The 9,775-nt window shown below is 53.0% G+C and overlaps 1 protein-coding gene across 4 annotated transcripts in view; it reads right to left on the bottom strand.

Annotated features, from left to right (window-relative positions):
• Nucleotides 1–4,149: 4,149 nt before the first annotated feature.
• Nucleotides 4,150–9,775, bottom strand: part of KLHL22 (kelch like family member 22) — a 30,066-nt gene continuing 24,440 nt past the window's right edge. For 2 of the 4 annotated variants that reach the window (XM_079762359.1, XM_079762358.1), the window contains exons 6-7: nt 7,918–8,151; nt 4,150–5,098 (exon numbers count right to left, since the gene is read on the bottom strand). In XM_079762359.1, coding sequence (XP_079618485.1) covers nt 4,736–5,098; nt 7,918–8,151 — 597 coding nt within the window. In that variant the 3' untranslated portion in view covers nt 4,150–4,735. Of the gene's footprint in view, nt 8,152–9,775 lie in introns of all 4 variants that reach the window. The other 2 variants (XM_079762360.1, XR_013813023.1) reach the window with 2 other exon arrangements.

Below are 9,775 nucleotides of genomic sequence, written 5' to 3'. Positions count from 1 at the left end.
ACGCGGGTGCGGCCGCAGCAAGAGCGGCCGGAAGCGGAGTGCGTGGCCGGGCGGGGGGCGGCAGGAGGGGCGCCGGGCCGGGCAGGAAATTCCACATCGGCTCCCTGATCCCGGGCCAGCCGCGGCCGGCCAGGCGGCAGCGCCCGCCCCGCGCGCCAGACCCCACCCTCCGGCCGCGCCCCCGCCCCTCCGCGCGGCCCCCGCCCCCACGCGGCAGCTCTCAAACTTGGGGCGAACTTGGAGGAGGCCAGCCAAGCGTCGGGGGAGGGCGGGGCCCCGGGGGCCCACCCGAGGAATCTGCGGTCCCCCTGTATTTCCCTTCCCTCCGCAGACCTGGTGGAGAAGCCACCCCTGCGAACTCACTGCGCGGCCAGGCCCAGGGCAGGAAGGGAGCTGGGGGACAAGAGCGCGACGCACCAAAGTCCCCCTTGTCCCCAGCGCCTCGGAATCGGCCATGGAAGGGTGTCCCAGAGACAACCCAGGTCAAGGCTGCAAGCCCGCCCCTGCTACCCTGCCCCCCTCACTTCCCAAGCCCTGTGGTGCCCAGCTGGGTGGTCAGCTTCTTCCGCACGCTCAGTGCAAAGCCTGCAGTGGACGGAGCAGGATGCTTGAGGCCTGTGGATAGACTCGGTCTGGACCAGAGGCCTGGGGTGGGGGTGGGGTGGGCGTTCTCGTAGGGGTGAATTGGAGAGATGGCAGGGAGATAGAATGGCCCAGCCATGGGCTCCCACAGAACGTGGGGGTAAAGGCAGAGGAAGCAGGTGTTAGAGCTCCGGGACAGAGACCCTGCAATCCTTGTCAGGGGTTGAAAGGGTCTAGGGAACCTGGGAGGGTGATTCTGCTTGAGAAGGCTGCTGGGTCAGAGGGAAAAGTGCAGGGGTGGCCAGGGCTGGGGAGGACTCCTGCACCAGGAGAGCAGGGGTGACAGAGCAGAGCAGAGCAGAGCAGGGGCAGCAAGTAAGGAAGAAGGGGAACAGGAGGAAGAGGAACAGGGCCAGAAAGAAACTCACCACAGACTGATTCATTTGCTTCTCAGCATAACCATTATGGCTTATCTCATTTTTGGTTCTTATAAGTGTATTTCTTGTATCACATGATCTCACGCATCTAGGGGAAATAATGAACAACATAAACTGATGAACAAAAACAGACCCGGAGACAGGGAAGCATCGATCAGACTGTCAAACCTCAGAGGGAAGGTAGGGGAGGGTGGGGGGGAAGGGGGAAAGATCAACCAAAGGACTTGTATGCATGCATATAAGCCTAACCAGTGGTCACGGACAACAGGGGGGTGGGGGCATACGTGGGGAGGGGTTTGGGATGGGAATGGGGGGATGAGGACAATTATGTGATACCATAAGCAATAAAGAAATTAAAAAAAAAAAAAAGAGGAACAGGGCCTAGGGGGACTGCAAGGAAGAGAAACTCGGGGTCTGGGAAGCAGAGGGGTGCCTGGTGCTTTGGGGGATGGCAGATCCACGCCCAGGGCCCATGGAGCAGGGTAGGCGGGCAGGTCTGGGGATGGAACAAGGGGAGCAGCCAGGTCCCAGTAAAGATGACCATGTGTTTTGAGGACTTAAGAGGTGGCAGGAGGCCCTGAGCAGGGAGAGGGCAGCTGCCTTCTCTTGGGAAGCAGGCTGATGCAGACCCCCCGAGGGAGGAGTGGTGTCTTTCCTTAGCTATGTGGAGGCCTGTCAAGGTGGCAGGTGGGATTGGAGGAGGAGGCTTGGAAGGCCCAAGCCCGAGGACACACCAGGCTGGCTGAGCCAGGGGCCTGTCCAGGGCAGGCTGGCAGAGGGCAGAATGGAAAGCAGCAGGGGAGGGGGCTTCTGAGGTTAGGGCCCTCACTCAGTCATGCTGCTAACAGCTGGGTGGACTGGAAGGGGAAGTCCACTGCGATCACAAATGCAAACACTTCTTGGAGACGAGTACACTGGCCAAACCAGTTCTGGGCAGTTCCTCCTGGACATGACCCTCACCTCAGCAGTGTCCTCCTAGTACCAGGGCCCCGCCCAGGGAGGCCCCCATTGGCTGCCAGCAGAGGTCCATGTGGTGGTAGTGACGCCCCGCAGCCCTTGGCAGCCCTGCCCCCTTCCCAGGGTTAGAGGCACAGACCCCAGGGCTGGAAGCAGTCGCCCCAGCTGGACTGAAGTCATGAACAGGCACCTCAGACTCCATCACCTTCTCTCCCTTCCCCCACAACTGCTCCTCGCCGCCGAATTCCCACCTGTGGAGAACACCACTGGACAATGCCTCCACTCCTGGATGTCTCAGATCTCTACTCACCCCATCTATATACCAGCCATTGTAGTTTCCCTAATCTCCTATCTGGCTGCCCCCGCTGCCTGCAGGACACGGACCATCCCAGCCTTGTCTCATTCAGACCCACAGCCCCCCGCGTGTGTGCTATGGTGGCGAGATCTGATGTTGAAAGCAGGGTCCGTATCTGTCCCGGACACCACCACACCGCTCTCTGCGACTGAGAAGTGCAGGTGGAATGAAAGATGGTCCATGTGCCTGGCCTGGTGCCAGGTGAATACCAGGATGAGGAAGCTGTGGTACCCTGGTACCCACAGACCATCACACAGGCAAACTGTGGGCGCCTAGAGCCCAAGCTGACCTGTTCTGGCCAGAATGGCTTCCCAAAGGTCGTCAACTGAAGGGTGAGGATTTTATAGGCAGAAAGGGATGAGCGACAAGCCAAATGAAGGCATGAATGTAGGGCCTGTGAGCCTGGGCTGCCGAGACCCATGGGCAGGAGGTGAGAGAGGTGTTGCCACTAATGCCAGGCTGGGCCCCAAGGCTGCAATGGCAGGGGCAGGCTGCTGCCCAGCCTCCAGGATCCCTTACCCCAGCCCATGCTCACAGCGTCAGACTCCCCTCACCTCCCCTGAGACCAGAGGTCTCTTGTAAAGCTATGGCCAGGCCTTGGTGGCTCTGGGTGGGGAGACAGCACCAAGCTTGGGACATACTGAGGATGATGGGTGGGGAAAGCATTTCTGGGGCTCTCCTTCCCAGAAACCTCTGGGGTCTGCAGAAACTGCTAGCCTGGCCTGTAAGGTGGTGGCAGAAAGGATGTGCTGGGTCCTTACTCTGATCCCATGTTCTCATATTCACCCTCAGGAACAGGGGCGAAGACACTGGAGAATGTGGCCAGCCTGTCCCATTGGAAGTGACCTACCAGGGTCACACTGAGCTTGCCACCCTGAAGTGGGGGTGTATGATGTCACGTGGGGTTAGGGAGTGGGGGCATGTTTCCTCAGGAGTACCCAGCCCCCTGGAGACAGCAAGGAAGGTCACTTGCATGGCCCTGAGGAGCAGGCAGCAACCCCCACACCCCAAAGTCCTTAAGAAATCAAAAAGGAGAACCCAAAGCAACCGATTTCCTGTCCCTCTCCACATGCCTCCCTCCCATTAAGTAGCTCACACTGCCTCTGCTCCCCGCCCATCCATGACATGGTGCTAGCCGCAGCAGGCTCTGGGCAAGGCACCAAGTAACAGAGAAGGCTCAGTGGTCTCTATGAGAGGACAGAGCCTTCGGAAGTCACAGATCCCGCAGGGCAGTGCGGGTTTGCTGGTGCAGAACCTGCGACAGGCAGGAGATTGTTCAGGTGGGAGCTCTGATGAGCAGAGGCAAAGTTGGTGGCCCAGGAAGGTCCCATCCACTGCACCAGGGAGCCGATGTGCTAAGAACTTAACTCACCTGGCGAACCTGTAGGAAGTGCAGCTTCCCACTCCCGCCACACACGGGGATCCAGGAAGTGGGAAGGAGCCCATCCTGACAGGGCCTCCCTCCCCTGGCGCTGGAGCCCCCTTCCTGAACCTCAGGATGAGCTTATTTGGGGCCCAAGTATTGCCAACTGTTCAAAGAGCTCCTCCTCAGAGAAGGTACTCCAGCAGACCAGGTGACACCTGTCACGGACTAGGCGGATCTCCAGGTGGCACCCTTCTAGCTGGAGAGTGTACTGTGCTCTTGCCTTTGAGACAGGATTTTGGCCTCCCACTGCCAAATCCCACAGCAGAGCGGTATTCCCAGCAGTGACTTTCACCCCAGAAGGGAACTGGTGCTTCCCAGTGCTGCAGCCTCGGACAGGCTGTGAAAAAAATTGAGGCCATGGCCACAAGAACAATTCATACCTTTTGCAAGATGATTTATTTCATTTATCAACAACATGGGGTCAGAAAAGCCCAGCTGTATGGGGATCTTCTTATCACTAGAACCAGTCTCAAGCAACCTTATGCATCTCTGCTCCCTCTCCAGTCCTTGGGAGCTCTCAATTGCTCTCCTGGCTGCTGGGTAGGAGAGGGGCCCACCCTACCCCTGCCCACAGAAGGGGACTCAATATACCTCAGCCGCCTCACCGGGTGCCAGTGCACAGATCCCTTTGGAGGACACCTTCTCAGTCCAGCAGGGACCAGAACCAGGGAGGCCACGACAGCTGGTGACGGCACACCCTGTGAGCTGAGGAGCAGCAGGCCCGGTAAACCCCTTCAGGGGACCAGAGCCTTCTCGAACACCTCTTCCTGCACGGTGATCCACAGCCAGGATCTACAGAGCCCCACGAAGACCTGCTGCAAGCTGGCAGATAGGCTGGTGTGAAGGGAGGGTGGCAAGAGCCAGCTGGCGGGGGTGCAGAAGGAAGGGCCTCGATGCCCTGGGGTAAAGTGCTCTGGCCTGGGCGGCCCTCGGAGCTCCTGCCACCCTTCCCTTCCTGTTGACACCAGCCCCAGAGCCCTAATCTTCGCTGGAGTTGTCAAACTCCTCCCAGTCGGATACACTCATCACCTCCGAGGCGAAGTCCGGGTCGGCCTGGCGGTCAGGGGTCCCATAGGACGGCTCCAGGAGCAGGGAACGGGGCAGGGTGAGCACACAGGCCGCCAGGCCCGAGATGGAGTTGTCCAGCTGGGGCCCCTCCTCCCAGCAGTCCTTCTCCACGTCATAGATGTGCACGTAGCCCGTGCGACTGCCACGGTTGTGTGAGCGGCCGCCCAGCACATAGATCCTGTTGTCCAGCACAGCAATGCCAGGCTCACCATGCCCCGCTGGGAGTGGGCAGACAGATGACCACTGCCCGGATGTGCAGCTGTAGCAGGCCACCTGCAAAGTCAAGGCCGGAGTAAAGCCGGGGCACCTGCTGGGACGGGGCTGCCAGCCTGGCCTAGACCAGCTGGGCAGGACAGCACTCTCAGCCAGGCCCTGGATTGGAACCAAAGCTGAGGGACATGCAGGGCTGTGGAGGAAGGGTTCAGGGCCAGTGTTAAAACATCCTGTCCAAGGGCCAGACTGACGCTCTGTCCCATCTCCAGGGCTCTCAGGCAGCCTGTGGAGATGGCCGTTCCAGTTGGTGGCTGTTATTTTCCATGGTCTGGTGGTACTGGTGCTCTCCCCTCCATAAGACTGAAGATGACTGAGGTCCCATGTGATATCTTTACCCCCTGCCCCCACCGACAGCACCCCGCACCAGGTGGAAGTGCAAATAAAATTTGGAAATAGCTACTGCTAATGACCCTCAATGTTCTCTTTTCTCAAAATACCCCAAACAATAAACAAATACATGGAAAAATGTTCAACCTACTAGTAACTCAAAAAATGCAAAATAGCCTGGTTGGCGTGGCTCAGTGGTTAAGCATCGACCCATGAACCAGGAGGTCAGGGTTCAATTCCCAGTCAGGGCATATGCCCCGGGTTGCAAGCTCGACCCCCAGGGTGGGGCTTGCAGGAGACAGCTGATCAATAATTCTCTCTCAGCATTGATGTTTCTATCTCTTTCTCCCTCTTCCTTCCTCTTTGAAATCAATAAAAATATATTTTTTAAAAATGTAAAATAAATGGTCAGGAAAAATTGTCAACTGTTAACCAGCAACCATAACCAAAACCCATAAAACCAAATGCTGGTGAAGATGTAGAAGCTATACTGCTATGCACTTGTCTGACAAGCCAGGAAAAAAGCAATTTGGCAATATGTATTAAGAGCCATACAAATCTTACCTTTTTGACTTAGTAATCAGCTTTGGTTCTCCAGCTAGGATATGCAGAATACTGGTCCTCCAAAGGCCATGTCCTCATTTCTAGAACTTGTGTTACTTAACATAGCAGAAGGGACTCTGCAGATGTGATTAAGGGTGTGAACATGGATAAGGGAGGTTATCCTGCTGGAACCACTTAGTTTCACAAGCCCTTGAAAGCGGAAGGGAAGGTGTGACAGGAGAGATGAGAAGGACAACCTGCCGTTGTTGGCTTTGAAGATGAAGTGGCCCCGTGCCAGGGAATGCAGAGGTCTCTAGAAGCCATAAAGGGCCTTTAGCCGACAGCCCGAAAGGAAACAGGGACCTCAGTCCTACAACCACAAAGAACTGAATCTGCCAAAACCCTGAGCAAACAAGGATATGGAATACAGGTATGTTGCTTTAAGTTGCGAAATTTGTAGTGAACTGTCATGGCAGCAATAGGAAACAAATACACTAGAGTCCAGTTGGTCTTACCACCGGGGGAAGGAAGTTGTTTAAAAAGAGATTGCTGAGTCCACCCCCAGAGCTTCCTCAGTGCATCTTGGGTTGGGCCTGAGAATCTGCATTTCTAGTGCATTCTAATATAATGTGAATGCTACTGGTCTGGGAACCATACTTTGAGAACCATTGCTCTAGCCTTAAGAAATAACCCAATATACCGGAAAAGCTCTATAAAGCAAATGTTACTTATTATGTTATTGGAACAGTTAAAACTTAAGACCAACCCAAATGATACACTAGTCTGACAGAATTCTGCACAGCCAGTGAGGTAGGGGTAAGTAGGGGCTATTGCGATCAAATATTAACTGGAAGACACCCTCAATGAACTTCAGCCAGAAGCAGAATGGGAGGTTCTTTAACTATAATTGGGTGGAAACCATGCATAGGTAGAAGGACAAAAAAACAGTGGCACGGGGCTGGATTATGCGTGTTTTTCTTCACCCTTCTCCATTATTTAAAGGTTCTGCAATGTGGTTATATTACCTTTATAATTAAGGTTTTTAATAATAATAAAAATAAGTGAAACTATTCCATATGATTATAATGGTAGACACATGTCATTAGACATTTGTCCAAACCCACAGAATGTACACCACCAAGAGTGAACCCTGATGTAAACTGTGGATTCATCAATTGTAACAAGTGTGTCACATGTAGGGGTTGTTGATACTGAGGGAAGCTGTGCATGTGTGGGAGCAGGGCACATATGGGAAATCTCTATACCTTCTTAATTTTGTAGTAAACCTAAAACTACTCTAAAAAAAATTTTTTTTTAATTAACAGAAAGTACAGAGATTTTCCATATACCCCCCATTCCCACACACACTGTTGACATCCCCTACAAGAGTGGGACATTTGTTACAATTGATGAATCTATACTGACATGTAACCACCCAAAATCCATAGTTAGGGCTCACTCTTGATGGTGTACATTCTATGGGTCTGGACAAATGTATACTGACATGTACCCATCGTTATAATATCATACAAAGTATTTTCATACTTTCAAAAATCCTCTGTGCTCTATCTAGTTTCTGTTCAATTTTGCTGTGAACCAAACTGCAAAATAAAGTCATTAAAATTTTTTTTGCTGGAACCTGAAACTGCTTAAAAAAAAGTAAAATAAAACAGCCCTAGCTGGTTTTGGCTCAGTGGATAGAACGTCAGTCTGTGGATTGAAGGGTCCTGGGTTCAATTCCAGTCAAGGGCACATGCCCAGTAGGGGGCTTGCAGGAGGCAGCCGATCAAAGATGCTCATCATTGATGTTTCTATCTCTCTCTTCCTCTCTGAAATCAATAAAAATATAAATAAATAAAAAGGAGGCACGTTACAAATAATTTTTCATCCATAACAATTGGGAGGGGCAGAATAACAACAGGTGTGTAAGGCAGCCCGGCCGCACTTACCTGGTGCACATCCCTCCTGTAGCCAGCATCATTGTTGCTGCCCCCGATCACATACAGCTTGTCCAGGAGGGTGGCCATGCCGTGCCAGGCCCGCCGCACAGGCCCATCCGCCAGAGTTTGCCAGGTGTTGCTGTCTGGGTCATAGCAGTGTGTCTCCCTTAGGTAGTCCTCCCCTCTGCGGCCGCAGGTGATGTACATCTTCCCCTCCAGTGTGGCGCCAGCATGGGCATATACCTGCATGGGCCACCAAGAGAACAGGGGCAGATGGGGAGGGGCAAGAGAGCAGTGAGGGAGGGCAGCCAGTGGCCTTTGCCAAGGCTGCTCCTACCCCTCAACTGCCTGACACTTCCTGGCTTCACTGATTTCCTCTTCACATTCGGACGAGAAAGCTCCCTGGATTTTTGCTGGATGTACTGTCTAGTCACCCACCCATGTCCTTTCCTAATGGGGAATGATCTACAGAGCCTGAGCTTCCACAGGGGAAGAACGGAATCTGTCAGTTCTGGGAACCCTTGACCCACCCTTAGTTGCCTGCCCTCACCTCTCCCCGAGTCCCAATGGCCAGCCAATCCTCCAGACCTGCTGACTCCACTTTCAAAATATTTACTTGCAAATGATGGCTGATACAGTGAGGGAAAAAGTGAGATGCAAAAGTCAAAAAATCAAACACCAAGCCCTGGCCAGTGTGGCTGAGTTGGTTGGAACGTCGTCCTGTATACTGAAAGGTTGTGGGTTTGATCCCTGGTGGGGCTCATACAAAAGGCATCCAATCTATGTTCTCTCACACATTGATGTTTCTCTCTCCCTTCCCCTCTCTCTAAAATCAATAAGCATACCCTCAGGTGAGTATTAATAATAATAAAAACACCAGGAGTAATTTTTAGCCTAGCCAGTGTTGCTCAGTGGTTGAGCACTGACCCATGCATCAGGAGGTTGCTGGTTCGATTCCTGGTCGGGACACATGCCTGGGTTGCAGGCTTATTCCCCAATGAGGGGCGTGCAGGAGGCAGCGGATGGATGTTTCTCTCATCGATGTTTCTATCTTTCTCCCTTCCCCTCTAAATATCAATGAAAAAAATATTTTAAAAAGTTAATTTTTAGTTATATGGGATTGTGTGTGGGAAGAGAATACACCACCCTGACTTTAATTTTGGCCCTCCACCTTTCATGTGCTTTCCATTGTGCCCAGCCAGCCCCCACCACAGGCACTCCTCACGCTAGTCACTACTGCCCAAGGACCTCCTATCTCATAGCTACCACATGTAAGGCCCTCCCGCTGTACCAGTGGGCCCCAAGGCATTGCACAGCCCTCCTGCTGTACCAGTGGGCATTGTGTGTTTTGGGGGAGAGGAGCCCCATGAGGGGTTGAGGTTGCAGAATTTGGTCCAGGGAGAGTCACTATGCAGGGTGGCATAGACAGAGTGGAGAGCAGGGACAGAGCAGTGGGCATGTCTTCGCTCATCAATGGTGGAGAACTAGGGAGATTTTGGTTTTTTAAAGTTAACTACATTTTGATGTAAGTGTAGATTTGCACGTAGTTCTAAGAAACAATAAAGGCCCCATGTATCCTTCACTCAGAGTCCCCAGTGGTAAGAGCTTGTATAACTACATCACAACCAGGATGCTGGTGTTGGCACAGTTAAGAACACAGGACATTTCCATCTTCACTAGGATCCCTCCTGTTGCCTGTTCATAGTCACACCTATTGCCTTCCTGCCCTGAATCCGCTTCGTAACCCCTGGCAGATGATATGTTAAGTGGTCCTTTGTCAGATATGTGATTTGCAAATATTTCTCCCATTCTGAAACTTGTCTTCATTTAGAAAAAAAAAAATGTTTTCATTGATTTTTAGAGAGGA

This window comes from Cnephaeus nilssonii (genome assembly GCF_951640355.1).
Source record: "Cnephaeus nilssonii genome assembly, chromosome: 22".
NCBI lineage: Eukaryota > Metazoa > Chordata > Mammalia > Chiroptera > Vespertilionidae > Cnephaeus > Cnephaeus nilssonii.
This window is presented reverse-complemented; position numbering and strand designations above follow the sequence as displayed.